The following is a 15,722-nucleotide window of genomic DNA, read 5'->3' on the forward strand; positions in this document are numbered from 1 at the left end:
GCTCCTAGTCGTGTGTCCTAGACAGTGTAAGTGCCTTTTACTTGGAGGAATCCTTTTGTCTCTTTTTAAAGCATCTGCACAGATTATATTTAAATTGCTTTTCAAATATTGAAAAGGAACAGACATTGCATTGCATTTTTACCAAATGCAAAGGATTCTAAATGGAGAAATACCCAGATATATGTCCTGATATGCTATTACAAATTAGGAATCCTTCTACTTTCCCATGTACTACTAAGTTGCAACTCCCTGTCCCTACCAAGCCGGAGATAGTGCATCAGTACTACCCAGTTCAGGATTCATAAAGTGCTGAAATTTCATACTAACACCCAGACAGTGTGGCTGGTCTAAGAGTGAAGCAAAAGGAAAGGGTAAAAAATCTTCTCCATTAAAATGCAAAGCAGCTCTACAGAAGTTGCCATTTATTATTAGCCAAAGTAAACTTTAATATCTGTGCTGTGGCCATCCTGCACTGTGTAGTATAGTGAGGTCAAGAAGGGAAATGAAATACTGCTAACTCCACCACTTAGGAACACGTATATCCAGAAATACAGTTAGAGCTATATGGGCTGAACAAGGTAATGGCCAGTCAGGTTTGTGAGAGGCTGCAGCAGATGTGCAGATTTTGTCTTCAGAAAAGTTAACCTTTACCTGGTAAACTGGTCAACAACCAGAGGCAAAGATATGGGACTGGCAAACGACGCTTTGCTCATTTGGAGGACAGCATCTCAAGGACAGTTGTTTCTGCCTTGTACAACACAAGACAACAGCATTGTGCTATATGAACATTTCTGAGCACATCAGGCTTTCAAATCTCAGTGATCCCAGTATCCTGTTGACAGGCCTTTGGACTCTTGGAAACTGTTAGATACCAGGACTGTCACTTGCATCAGTGCAGTGCTGAGATCTCTCCTTACCACTAGGACAAATGAAGCACTGCTCATCCACAGCTTCAAATTCCTTTACCTGAAAGGCACCATGTTGGCCACAGGCTCACTCCTTTGGGGTAATGTACTTCTCAAGTGTTTGTAGAACAGAACGTTGAAAGTTTCATTCTCTGTTGTCATCTTTTGTATCGAATGAATGTGCAGTGGCTGTTGGTAGTGCAGGACTGTGACACACTGCGGCAAACCTTCCCAGCAAGTCTTGTGAAATTTGTTTCTGCTGATGCAAATGTGCTATTTGCTAGAGCTCCTCATTGCTATCTGATGAACTCCCATCCTATGCCTGAACGTGAAAAACACAACCCACAGCCCAGAATGTGTGGATCGCTGTGTTCTCAGGAAGTATGCAACTAGTAAAACTATTTGTGCTCTGTCTTACTGAGGGTAAAAAAAGATGGGGGAAAACACCACCATTACACAGCAAAGAGCAGTCCTTGCACACAAAGGTTAGGGACTGCATTTTGCTCAACTAGCCTGGTCTTTGTGAGGGGATATATTTCACACCCACCTGTAGCTCCCCCCAAGGTGCGCATAAGAAGATTCCCTAAATATCACTCTCGGGGTTCAGGGTAAAAGTGATTCCTGTAATCATGTTTTTGCAATTGTTCACTCACCTACTGAAACATCTCTAAGAAAGTTACTGAGTTAGAGATGAAACTGTTTTCAGTGGAAACTTGTATCTCAAGTGAGAGATATAAGATACTATATTTCATTAGGTTATTTCAATAGGTCAGCTATTTATCATTCTGCTGTGAGGACTAGATATCCTCCAAAGCTCCACTATGCAATCCTAAATTTGGTACAGGACTGTGAAGGAATGTTTTGGAAAGAAACGCTTCATCAGTGTAACTCTCGCTCTCCATTACAGACTTTACCTGAATAACACTGTAAAAAAATAAGCAAATCATGTGAATGCTGGAAGGAACAGCATTTATGAACTGCAGGGGAGGATCCAAAAGCCCATGCAACCCTTCCCTGCAGAGCCAGCAGCAGTAGGTAGAAGTGTCTTTCCAGGGCACTGCTTCAGATGACAAACACCAGCCGGAAGGATTGAGAGAGGGTGCATGTCTCTCTCTCCTTTCCTCAGCAACCCCTGTCTTCATGAGCTCCTTGTGGTCATTCTAGTACCATAACCCCATCTGCCTTCACAGCAGCCTCAGCCCAGCAGCTCTACACAGACTGCAAAAACCACAATGGGGACAAGCAGATCTTTCTCAGCTGCTGCCCACTTCCCAAATGGAATTTACACTTAGGTTTCTTACATGGATACAGACAAATTAGCAGGAACTAACCTTTTCCTCTTTTAGGTTTAAAAAAAAAATCTAAATGACAGTTTATTTTGCAGAGTGTATACTTGAAAGGTCTTTCCCTCTTAAAAGGGAGAAGAGCTCAACTTTCAATAAAAATGCTTTTTTCCATACATGTGCTGGTTTTTAGTTTTTTTTTTTTTACACAGAGGAATTTGATTTTGCAGCCATATAATTTTATGTGTGCTAACAGACATATTTTGTATGTAGATGTGTGTATGTGTGTACATTTACACATGTAAAAGAGAGAACATAGCATAAATGGCTCCTCTTGGCTGGAAAACACGTTGCCATTTGAAACTTCAAAGAGAGTATTAAGAAGCAGAAATTAATTACAAAAAGTTTTAGAAATGAAAAATATTTTTACACTGTCTCCTTAATACTGAGGGCTAAATCATGCATTGTATATATCAGTCTCTTGCATGGCACACAGGAAAGATTATTAGCAATGCTTACACTGTACAGTGAATGTACAAACTTATTAATGTGTAATTACAGTAATAAGCAGTATCAGACTTCCCTAGATTGTTTTGCATGGAGAAAAAAAAAACCTACTTAACACCACAATAAGCCTGTGATAGGATACCAATTTTACTAGGCTCTACTAACAATATGGTGGTAAGGTTGAACAAATGTGTTGCTACACCAGAGGTAATGCGTCATTACCGTTATTCCTTCCCCATCTTTTCCGAGTGCTGGGCTCCAAAGCTATTGAAGTATCTTACTAGCACAGTTATAATTTCTCATTTTTATTTCTACTTGCCATTATGTGGACAAATGGGAAGGAAGTTCAACCCCTCCCCAGAAAAGCCTAGTTCCCTGTTTGACTTCTAAACAAATTGTTGTAGGTCCACACCTGCAGCAAAAAAAGTCCCAGTGACCATGCTGGCCATCAGGGCTTCCCCACCTCCCCTCCAATGTCCAGTGATGGGAGGTGCCAGTTACAAAATTATTTGGATTCTGGGAGCAAAAAGAACAGATCCCAATTTGGGAAAGCACCATGTCAGTGTGGAAGGGATGTTCTCATCTCTTCACTCATGGCTTCTGCCTGGGGAAACCAGGAGGGGTGCTCTGCTTAGGAGAGACAGAGGAATTTGCAGCCTGAATTGTAAATACAGCGAGCTCGGGGTCAGGATAGGGATGGGACATGGGCTATTTGACACTTTTCTTGGCCACATAGGTGTTTCTTTCCCTTTGCAAATCTGAGCACAAGAAAAAAGCAGTGGGTCTCAGTCTACCCTACAATGAGGCAAGTAAATTTTTCATAGTGAATTTTATATGTGCATGTGTGGTTCTCACTCAAAAATAAATTCTCATCTGGAAAGACCTGGAAAGATACCTCCAAAGCCCAGATGCAGTGCAAAAAAGGTGCAGAAACAGCAGTGTTCCCTAGCTGGTGGTCACCATTTAGCTGCTAATGAAACCATCCCGCCTCAACACCAACCACTGCCACCACTTCCGAGCATTGCAACACAGATTCACAGCAGGAAAAAACAGGCTTAATAATTCAGTCCATATATTGCTGAGATGCACAGCACTGTCAATGGGAAGGGACAGATCTCTCTCTGAAAAAAACCCCACAAACTGTTATTAAAAATTCAGAGTGCAAAGCTCTTAGCTCAGACAAAAACCAAAACACAAAAATCACCAAAGATTTAGAAAGTTCAAATCCATAGTGGGGATGTTGGCTGATCGTGATCACAGCTTCTTACAAATACAGGATGCTTTTAAATGATGAAATATGGAGAATGAATATTTCCTCTTCTATTAATTGCAACAGAAGCTGGAAGTGTCACCAACTTTAGTTAAAACCCACCTTTCCATTGCATTAAACATTTCTGTTACGTTACTTAATCAGCAGGGAGAGCAAAATCATGTGCAGATACCCTCTGCAATATGAAGGAATTATTAATTCCTTTTAAAGCTCTCAATTGATTTTATTATTATATTTTTTTAAGGAGGTGTCAGGGAGCCAGCTAGTTTTTACGTTGTTCCATAAGATAGTCTAGAACTTAGTTACAGGGGAAATGGAAGGTGAAAACCAGAGTAAAGCATGGATCTTAAGTTTTCCTTTTGGATCAGCCCTGTTTTGGTTGGAAATCAAGAGTAATTCTGTTCTCACTCTGCATTTACTAATTCTCTGCAAACCTTCAATGGCTTTCTGAATCCCATTTTTAGGTAAGGATTTTTGCATGCCAAGGTTGAAATCTTATTTACATCAAAGGAGTAGGAGTTACTTCCAAAAGTCCTATTTGGTGCCTGTGCTGTTACTATGGCTGATGATGGGATGATAGACTCCTTCTTGGGATTTCTTCTCATGCCTATAACTTAGACACCTAAATGCTTCTGGAAAACACATCCCTAAACTGCAATAGATACAAGAACTAGATGCTATCCTAACTTCTTTTTTCTTTCAAAAAACAATTCTAAAGAATCACACACCAAATGCATCACTCTACTACATACCCTGCACGTGTATCTTTATAACTCAGAATTCATTTACTGTGGGCGGAGGGAGCAGCACAAAGTGTCTCACATTGAAGATCTAACCTGCTTTGGGGCTGCTGCTCTGTTGACTTGCTTGTTCAGGGAGGACCTTAGATGATGCAGGACAGAGTTTCCAGCAAGCTGTCTCTGGAGGCCATAATTCTGAGGTGCTGGCTGATCCACCTTCACAAGTTATCAGCTTGCTGTGGTCACACTTCTTCACCATAAATAACATGCTGAGGGTTAGCCTGCACTGGCTGCTGTGGCATACCTAGCTGCTGCACATGGAGCAAAACATTTTCTGGAGAAATCATCTTCAAAAGCTTCAGGAAACCTCACCTAGTGAGCTCAATCAGAAGGGTTCAGGGGCAAATCTCTATCCTGCTGCAATGAGTGGTATTCGCTTCTGGCTTCAGGACTAGAGTTCCAAAATGAAGCTCCTTCTGTTTCTCACTCTTTAGCATAAAGGGCACTACCATGCTGGAAGCCCTTCCCTGCAAACCTCTAATTTGGGGATACAGCCACAGTCTTAATATGTTTGCACATTTTGCAAATGGACAGAACCTGGGAAGCTCACACCTGATGGAAGAACATCACTGCAGGTCCTGTGCAGCCAAAAACCTCTCCTCTCTCAGGGGGGAAGCACCAAAGCAGGAGTTGAAATTACAGAAATGTGAGGACATGCTGAACAAAATCAAGCCAGCAGCTTGTTCCAAAATGGAGCCTTTGTAGAAGCAGGTGGTCCCTCTACTGCACCTCAGTCCATCAGTTAAGATTTTCACTCGGCATACACTCCTGAAGAGCACTAGGGTTGAACGAGAACTTGCTCAAGAGAGAAAACAAACTACAACAAAACAAGCAAGATATAGTACAGAATAAAGGGATGACTGGTGTTCAGAGGGCCATCCAACATTTCGATGCAGACTCGTTCCCTTAAAAGAGCCTGAGGTTTAGTAAGCTGCAGTTATAGAGGTGTTCCCCAGCTTAAAATATGCCCCCCTTCCATGTCTGGCCTTGTATTTTTGAGTTGTGCTGCAGCCGCGGCTAAGATCCTGCTAGATAATTTTAACTCCCGAGCTAGAAAGGGCCTTATCTCTGAGCTGCATCTCTTCTGCTCGGATAAGACAACTTACTCTAACTGCAGATCAGATCAGCAGGCTCGGTATCCGTACCTAGAAGCCACACAGCTAAACACACTGCATCTCTCCAGTTCAAATGATACTCGCTGCTTTCTCAACACCGAAGAAACAAAACTTGCACAGCTCCCAGCTTTCATTGGCTTTTACACTGATGTTTTCCTCTGAAAACATAGCGGTACCCAGCAGGTGCCCATGAAATTTGCCACAGCTCCACAAGCTACACAGTGAAATAAGAGAAAAAACCTATAGGTTCACCACTCACTGCAACATCATATTGGCACACAGTGGCAAAAGAAACTATATTTCTGCCAAAAGAAACTATACTTCTGCCAAATGGGCCAGGAGTAAAATAATTACAAATCTAAATAGAAATCACTGCAAAAGTACAATAGCCTGTTAAGATTAATTCTGCTCTCAAGGTTTTGATTTTATCACGTTTCAATTGCATCAGAAGATAAAATTTTGCATGCCTGCTTACACAGTGGTACTGCCCTGGCTTTGTGCAGGCTGAGTTAACTGTGCTAATACAGCACAGCCTGTGTGGGGCCTGTGACAGCTCTTCTTTCCAAACTGGCTCACCCTTCCTTCTAGAAAGTACTTGCAAGTTTGCTTTGAAAATGTTCACCCTCACTACTTGCAGCAGGCATTTTCAAATCTGATAAAGGAATTTGCCTTTCAAAAGACAGCCATTTCCTACTGGCCTTGTGAAAATTCATGCACATTTTTTTTTTTAAGTCCTAAGTCATTACATTGAGCAGATCTTGTCTCTGGGATTGTGGCTAATTCCTCAGCTTCCCAATGGCCCTGCATACCTGGGTGCTCTTCACTTCAGTCCAGCATACACTTTCACACTGTGCACATGCAAAACATACTTTTGAAGGCTGGTATATACCATACATCCCATAGATCATATATAAGGGCATTAATAAAATTTGCTACATGCTTTCTCCCATGTAGTAAACCACCCCCATCTTTCTCTCTATAAAGATTCCCAGAAGAGTTTCGCATACAAAATGAAAATAATCCTGACAAAAATATCTTCTGTGTTCCTCTTAAGAACAGGTAATTCACATTGGCAGGCTCTCAGAGCATACAATATCAGTCCATATTTTGGGACTTTGGACCAGGGGCTTTGGACCAACAAGATGGGAGATTCCCAACTTCCCTATTTCTAAAAGTTCCTAAAATATTTAGTTACAAGTCTTTCAATTCCTTCAGAAGCCTCCTTAGTAGGACTTTCAAGCCCTGTTTCATTGTGGATGATAAAAGATGACTCCCCAAACCATGTTATAACATATTTTCTCTCTGCACTCAGAGCCAGTAGAGCTACATCAAGTGAGACAGCAATTACTAGCAACAATGTACAATGGCTTGTCAGCTCCTACACACTTTCATACTTCTGAGCAACAGAGATACCCGTCTGAAACCTGAGCAAGTAAAGCACATTACAGATCCCTCCAGGTTACTTCAGTTCACTGAATGATTACGTGTCCACGTGCACACAAGCCACATGTGCATCTTATAACTCATACACAACATACTTCTTTCACAGTGAATGAGCTTCTATAGGAGGAGAACGCAAAGATGTTTAGCTCTGGCAGTCTTTTTCCTCAGCCCCTTTTCCTGCCCTCGAGAAATGCCAGGGCAACAGCAAGCTGGACCTGTCTGTGTAACAGGACTGATTTTGCAAGATGGGGTGGGGCACTTCCCCTTTTGGCTTTCTCCCTTCTCTCCTTTGTCTGCAGCCTTTCCACACTTTTACTCTGCCTCCACCCAGCTATGTGTGAGTTGCAATGGATTTATGTAATGGCAAGCTGCTGTGGTTTGCCTGGTGGCCCCTCAGCAATGCTCCTGTCCATGTTCTCAAATGGTTGAGTTCCTTTTAAGGAAATAAAGCATTGAAGAAGCTCAGAGTGAAGATGCTTGCCTGCACCAGAAACTAGTTGCTTGTTCAGATTACCACCTCTGACTGTCTATGGCATCCCCAGGATTCAAAGGCAATGTCAGTGATGCCAGGCAATGAGGCTCTGCAACTTCCGAGGCTTCTTCTTCCATAAGTGGGTTGTGGGAGGAAGGCAACACCAGTCACTTGACATTTTCCACTAGAGAAAAATGCCAAAAAGCTCTTTCCTTTTAATGTCTCTCCCTGTTCTAGTGTGCTTTATTTTAAACAAATTGTGAGTTTCTAACTTCATATAAATTTAATCTGTCTTCTACTGATGTCTGGGATCACCTTGAGTTGTTACTTTAGGCATCCTTTGTCAGTTGCTCAAGAGTTTCAACTCAGTTTTGTGAGATGAGTTCTCCCTACCTCTCTACCACTTGTCTCAGAAAGAGTATCTATACACGTTATATATTCCAGGTCCAGACTGTAATCTGTGATTATGGTGATGATTGTTTTTCTTAGTGAGAAACCCTTGATTTCTGAGTTGGAAGTTACCTTCAGCATCTGACAGCTGCCGGTGTAGAAATGGTGAGCCCACAGCCTCTTTCTGAGGCCAGTAATACTGTGAGATGGCATCAATGGCTTTTATTCATTGGTGGCCAGCTACAGTACAAGCAGTTACGGGTAAAGGAAGGTACTGCTTGCCTTTCTAGACAAATACTGCTGCTACAGCAAATGGCTTTTTCTTCATGAAGTAGGGTCTGGCCACAGCTCACTGAATCATTAGTTTCCCACATATGACTCGAATTAGTCCCAGGGTAGAAACAGCCCTAAATTGCAACCTCTACCATATACAGGATGTTCAGTACTGATTATCCACAAAAGGTGCATGCAATATTTAGCCTGAAACTTGAACAGAGACAGTAAGAATCAGCAGAAGATATTTCAAATCAGCTCATACATTATAGGTTAGCATGGGTTAGCGTGTCCAAAATAGGCTGCAAAGCACCAGTTCTGAATGGAAATTTAGGTGGGTTGTGTACTTTTGAATAAGTTAGATCACAATTTTGAAAGGATATTTAAGAGAGATGGTAAAAGAGAGTCTCTAGTGCCTTAAAGAGCTGTGAGAAACCAGCTCTTTGCTTGGCTGAAAACGTTCCCTGTGTTTTCTAGAAAAATTAACTGCAGAGCAGGTGGGTGAGCAGAATAAGAAGATAAAACAGTAAAAAAGTTTTAGGTGTCAGATCAGTCTGAGAAGGAACTTTAAGGTGGAGAAGATGACAGGGAAGGAAGAAGCACATAAGCATCAGAAATTAAGCCTGCAGGAAGAAGCTACTTGACACATAGTGTCATTCTGGGAGTTACAACATTAAAAACGTAGCAAGCTCATCAAGGAAATGAAGAGACATAGCAGTGACCAGAACATGTCTTTTAAGATGTTTCTGGTTTGTTGAGCTGCTTTGGGTTATATTACTAGAAACCTTTGATGACTTGGCTTCCACAAAAGACCTTTTTACACCCACTATCATTTTTGCATTGGTCAGAAGCAACACACATCTTGGGTGCCTCTGTCTGGGGAAACACATCAAAACATACATTTAATGAACCTCTGGATTCCTCCCTTATGACATTTGCACCCTCTCTAGTAATATTAAGAGGCACACACAAAATCTGAAGGCACCCAAGAAAATCTGGCAGGTGAATTGAGTACTTTAACTTCTGAACTTTACTTTCTGAACTGAACTTTGAGTACTTCTACTACAGCTTCATTCTCAGAGCAGGTGATATATTTCAGATGGCACTCTATCAGGTATATAGCACCACATACAAGCCTCAGTCTTCAGGATGGAAGAAGCAAGAAAAGGTTTTTTTTGAAGCTAGAGCCTGTTCTTCTGTTCTAAAATTAGCTAATTTCCCTTAATCCTTGATCTTTAAAATGGTAAATTCACAAAAAAGGGTAAAAATGTTGACTCCAAGGTTAAAGGTTGATACACAAGCAGTAAAAGCAAGATTTTGTCCAAAAAGCTTTGAACTGAGAAACAAAGCACTAGGTAAGTGATCAGATATTAAAAAGCATTTTTAAAAATCAATTTGTTCATAGGGTATGTCAGTATGCATGTAGGAGCTGAACTTTATGCTCACATATTTGGAGAGAGGGGATCAAGTGGTAAACAAAGCGAAGATGCACAAGATACTGCATTCTGTACTAGGTAGTCCTAGAGTTTGGGAGCAGGGTCTACTCCTAATGCTAACACCATTCTGCTGTACTACATTGACCTGATTGTTTTGTCTTCTGTGCCCTCCCTTTCCACCCTACTGTCCTTTATCGGACTTCTTTAGACAATAAGCATGTAAAGACACTTGCAGTCTTTCTGTAAGCAGTCTTGCACCCTGACCCTTAGTACAGAGGTATAAAAATTATGAGCAGGACTTTTATTTGTGGATAAACAAACATATTTTTATAATCACTCCTCTCCTGAAATATTTTTATCATACAGGGCATTGATCACAGTATTCTGGGAGTCACTGTGCTTTTACCTTCCCCCCTTTTTTTTGTCTTATTACTTGTGAAAAATCATTGTACTCAAATAATATCACTTAGTCTTTTTAAGTGGACTATATGTGAGCTGGTTCATGCAGTAGTCAGTAGTATTTCTATTCCATGGTTTGGAGTCTGGGATCCCTAAGAAGAACCATCATTTTGTAAAATTGTTTCTGGAAAACAGCTTACTTTTATACAACAAACTTTATCAATTGTGGATTTTTACCTAGAAAAACAAAATTCAAGTGTTTTATAAAGTTCTGCCAGTTAACAAAACTTGAGAGTAAATGAAGATCAGACACTGGAATCTGAAAAATAGGAATACTATGTGTGTGCTAATGTAGCATTTATCGTGAAATCTGAATAGTAGATAACATTCAAGATAGTATTCAAATTAATAATAAAAATAATAATAAAAATACCTGAGAGTTCACACTAATTTTTTATCAAATCTGAATTCAGATAATTTTGACCAGGAACCACATGTTTAATTCCATCCATGCAGAATGAAAACCATCTTTCCTGGGGAGAATTCTGTGTAATACGTGATGCTTAGAAATAATTACTAGGATCTTTATAACTAACTTCTCTGTGGATGAAAAGTCATTCTGTCCTTCAAAATGCCTTTCCCAATGAAAAGGTTGCACTAAGCACCTGAGTCATCCTGTGCTGAACAAGATGAAAAGGCACAAGACCTGCTTGTATACCAGCTTATTATATAGTGCTTTAACACTATTGGCATATTATATTATGTACTAATATTTCTTATCAGAGTGGACTAGTCATCTTACCCAAGAATCTCTCATTCTTGGCACTCTGTTGTGCTCCAGTACTAGTTGAAAGGTCCTCTGGTACAGGCATAGGTTCATCTGCATCATCTGGCACATCACTAATTGGAGGACTTTCCTTTCCTAGTAGTGAAGAAAGTAGCATCAGTCAGAATAGCTGTATTTCAAAATAATATCATAAGAGGAACCACAAACCAAACAACTTAGCAAAAAGACCTAAACCCTACTGAAAACATGATATTCTTAGGCCCAAAACCTGCTGTCCTACAGATAAAATTTCTTTAGAACACAGGGGAATTATATCTGTGAAAAAAAATGCATAGCTGACATAGAATCATAGAATAGTTAAGGTTGGAAAGGACCTTAAGATTACTTAGTTCCAACCCCCCTGCCATGGGCAGGGACACCTCACACTAAACCAAGTCACCCAAGACTCCATCCAACCTGTCTTTGAACATCTCCTCCAAATTTACTGAAGTCTGGATATGCAGTTATGAGTCTTACTACTTTAGATATTTGTAACACACATATGAGCTGCTACGCTCAAAAGATCCAGTTCTGCCAACATAGACTGACAGATTACAAAGGTTATCAAATGGTCATCTTCTGTAAAAACTCTTCTTTCTTCTGCAAATACTGCTTCAATTCACATCCAGATTTGCTTCAATGACATAGCAAAGTCTAACCAATGAACATTCTGAGGCTCCAACAGAACTACCTCCCCCCCAGAAAAAATATTTCCAACTAAAAATTCAACTACAACTTCAGAAAGTTTCACTAATACCCACAGGTCAAGCTTTGGCTGGTCCTTGTACCTGCAAGTAATTAAGTGCCTGTAGCTCCTGGGACTTCCTAAAACATGTACAATTAGCAGAGGTCAGTCAAAACATTACTTCAATGGTTTTATGGTCTCTTATTGGCAAAGAGAACCCCCCCTAGTATCTTGTGTACACAAGGTATATCTTCATGTACACAAGAAAACAGCCTGAAGCTTTAGGATATTGTAAGCATTACAGAACTGTTTTAGTGCTGAATGCATGACAAGGAAAATAACTCTCTCGCTGAGTAATGCACTTCCAGAAATTATGAGGTTTCTTGGATTAGCTCTTAGTCACAGCATACATGTCCTGTCCACAGTACTATCCCTGTCTTGCAGATCTTTTAAAATGTCTTCATACATCTGTAACAAAAGCATGACTTGGAACCAACTACCAAAAGAATTATCTAAGTGATTAGTTTCATTGACTATTACTAAAAGGCTGGTCTTTGCATTAATAGCAAAGAATGAAATAGGCCCAGAACAGGATTTGAACTCATTAATGTTCACATAAAACCTTTGTCTCCAAAATGGAGATGTTACTAATTTACACCAATACAATTTATTAGACATCCTATGGCAATCAGAGCATCAGTAAAGACTGTAATTTCATGGCACAAAGGCCTAGCAAATTAGTGGGGGTTTTCTAATGAGGATTCCCTCATTAACACACAAATATTCATTAATTCTGAAATCACATCTCAGAAAAGGAAAAATTAAAACATACACAGCTCACTTAATTGACAACATTCTAGTGATGGCAGTTACGGATTTGACTTGAAAGAAGCAAACACTTTCCTCCCAACATTCTGGATGATGCAAAGCATTGTGCTTTCAAACTCTACTGATCATGAGGGCAGAGAAATGACAGGTAGATTTAAATCATCTTCCAAATAAACTTGGTTGGGTAGTTTGCACAATCTAAGTTTAAATCAACAAAATGAGTGTGGGACAGAGTTTCTTAGTGACGTTAGTATCAGACTGTGGAATAAATTCTGAGTGGGAGTGGAGGGAATGGCATCAGATGAACCATCTAAAGCTGCAGCTGGAGCACCTGAGGGTAACAAAGGAACAGTCCTGCACTGGCAGAAGTGAAGCTGGCCTCAGTGAGGTACTCTTAAATGGGCAAAATCACACCCACTGGGTGCAAGTGCAAGCGTATAGGTGGATTGTGTAAATGGAAAAGAAGGACTAAGAATTTTACAGCAGAGGAAAGTAAAATCAGAAAGTTTATTAAAACAGGTTTTGCCATTCACTATTTAGCTCTTTATTTAGTTATTCCCGTATTTTTCTGCACTCTTTTTATGGGATGTAAGGAACTTAAAAAGCTGCCAGCAACTTTCCAATGCAAGTCCCATATTGCCAAGTTGAAGTATCTCTTACAGGTAGAAAGCATGGGCAAGGAGAGACAGCTGAAATATTTCAGCTTTTTCATCATATCTCCTCCATCCCCCCCCAAAACAAAAGCAAAAACAAAAAGAAGTTTAATTGCAGGACAAGACAGTCTGATCAGAATCAGCTCTCTTGACACTACATATAGGTTAAGGAAATATGTTAAAAAGTAACAGTAATCAAAAGCCACCTGCATTTTCCAAAGTTCAACTTGTGCTCCCAGTCAGAATAAAGGAAGTTGATGCTGTGACTTAGTCTGGATTCAGAAGAACACTTTCGTAAAAACCTGAACACTTTTTTTTGGCTTTGAACCAATATAAACACATATCATCAAGCCTATGAGATAACAAATGGCAAATAAAATTAAAAGTTTCTTAGTATGCAGTTAGGCATCCTACAATAAGCAGGCTAAATAAGATGCTTGGAAGATAAGTCAAAGCTGCTTTTCAGAACAGAAACTGTTAGTAGATCAGTACTTTTGCAGTTTGTGGTGAACTGTTTGGTTCACTAACCAAATACCGATCTTTTACTTGTTAAATTAATAGCCATTTGCTCAGGCAGCATGAGTCAGAATACTCTCAAAGAATTGGTGGGGCAGATGCCAGAGATCTAGTATGCTTCCCTCTTTGCAGGAGACTGCAGTTAAGAAAACTTAGTAAACTTGGCTTTAATGACTCATTTCTTATCATTTGATTTCCTCCTATTACACATGATCCAGAAATCCTTGCATGCAAAAAAGCAAGGAGGAAATAGTAGACTTAGAAGAGATATATTTGTTGAGTTCTGTGTCTTGGATTCTAGAGTGTGATATTTGTATTTCATGACTTAACTACGTCTAAATTGTTACACCATGGTAAGTTCACTGCTGCATGGTAATCTTGTAGATACTCAATCTCACTAACATCCTTTTGCCAATGAATTTAGAAATAGAAAGGAGGCAAGGGGAAGGAGGCAACAATTTCACATTTAATTTTTAACAGGCATGTGCAGAACAATAACTGGTTGAAGGGTTGGAGCTAAAAAAATCTACACAATAGCAAGTATTGGGGTAAATTATTAAAATGTCACATAACAGAGTAAAGAACCATAGATTTATTCCATTTTCATTTTATATTTTTGCTCAAGAATAAGAATTGAAGCATAACCAATGAAATTTAATCTTGGGGCAGAGAGGTGTCTCTATTTTATTTTATTTTTTTTTTTTTTTTTTTTTTTTTTTTTTTTTTTTTTTTTTTTTTTTAACAAAGAGCCACCTGACACATCAAACTGAAAAGACAAGGGTGTTGTAGAGTTGAGGTTCTGGCACTGCTGCTGGTGCCCTTGGTTAAATCATAAATGGAGATCAGATATAGGCTGTATCATACATTCCCGCAACTTATCCTGAATCTTTGAAAGTGCCTAACCCATCAACGGTGCCTTGTAAGGCAACACAAGTTCACTCTACTTGAGTTTCCTCATCTCTGCCTCAGCGATATAGTTAAAGACATGAGCAAAGAGAGGAAGGGGGCAAAGTGCCAATTCAGGTCATGCCAGGATGATGCTGCTGGAGCCATGACTATAAAAATGGAAGCCAAGGAGGGATTTCTTACTAAAATCTCATTCTCCATCCTTTCACAAACTAAAGTTGGGTTTAATACTTGCAGTTTCCTATGGAAATGCCAGATTCACTGGAGAAATTATCATAGAATCATAGAATGGTTTGGGTTGAAAGGGACCTTAAAGAACATCCAGTTCCAAACCCCCTGCCACAGGCAGAGACACCTTCCACTAGGACCAGTTGCTCCAAACCCTGTCCAATCTGGCCTTGAACACTGCCAGAGATGGGACAGCCAGAGCCTCACCACCCTCATAGTAAAGAGCTTCTTCCTAATACCCATCTAATCTACATCTACCCTTTTTTAGGTTTAAAGCCATTCCCCCTTGTCCTGTCACTACATGCCCCTGTAAAAAGTCCCTCTCCAGATTTCTTGTAGGCCCTTTTTAGGCATTGGAAGAGTTATATAAGGTCTCCCCTGATCCTTCTCCAGGCTGAACAACCCCAACAAGATGTAAGAAAAGATAGACATTTTTCTGGAGGAGAGTCACAGCGCAATTCACACCCTGGTTTTACTAGTAGAACTTCAAATCTCCAGTGATAAGAACAGAATTGCTCTGGGATGAGAACCAGCTTCTCAGGTAGGAGATACCAGCTGAGGATACACTCATTTTTACCTTCCTAAGACCTACCAAGAACGTTAAATGCAAAATTCTTCTTCCTGATTTAGTGAAGTGCAGCACAACCTCGTTGGTGCTAGAGGATCTTTGTGTTTTAGATGTGGAAACATTTGTACTTTTTTTTTTCTTTTCACCTTCCTTAACTGTTAGGCCCTAGAACTGAGAAAAAAAAATAGAGAAAAAAAAAAAGGCAGGAAAAATACTGCT

General features: G+C 40.0%; 1 protein-coding gene across 1 annotated transcript in view; it reads right to left on the bottom strand.

The window, feature by feature from the left end:
- The window catches only part of IKZF1 (IKAROS family zinc finger 1), a 67,264-nt gene that overhangs the window by 37,277 nt on the left and 14,265 nt on the right, over nt 1-15,722 (bottom strand). The window contains exon 3 of the mRNA XM_034068554.1: nt 11,096-11,215. Within this exon, the coding sequence (XP_033924445.1) occupies nt 11,096-11,215 (120 nt within the window). The remainder of the gene's footprint in view (nt 1-11,095; nt 11,216-15,722) is intronic.

The sequence above is a fragment of the Melopsittacus undulatus genome, chromosome 1, assembly GCF_012275295.1.
Source record: "Melopsittacus undulatus isolate bMelUnd1 chromosome 1, bMelUnd1.mat.Z, whole genome shotgun sequence".
NCBI lineage: Eukaryota > Metazoa > Chordata > Aves > Psittaciformes > Psittaculidae > Melopsittacus > Melopsittacus undulatus.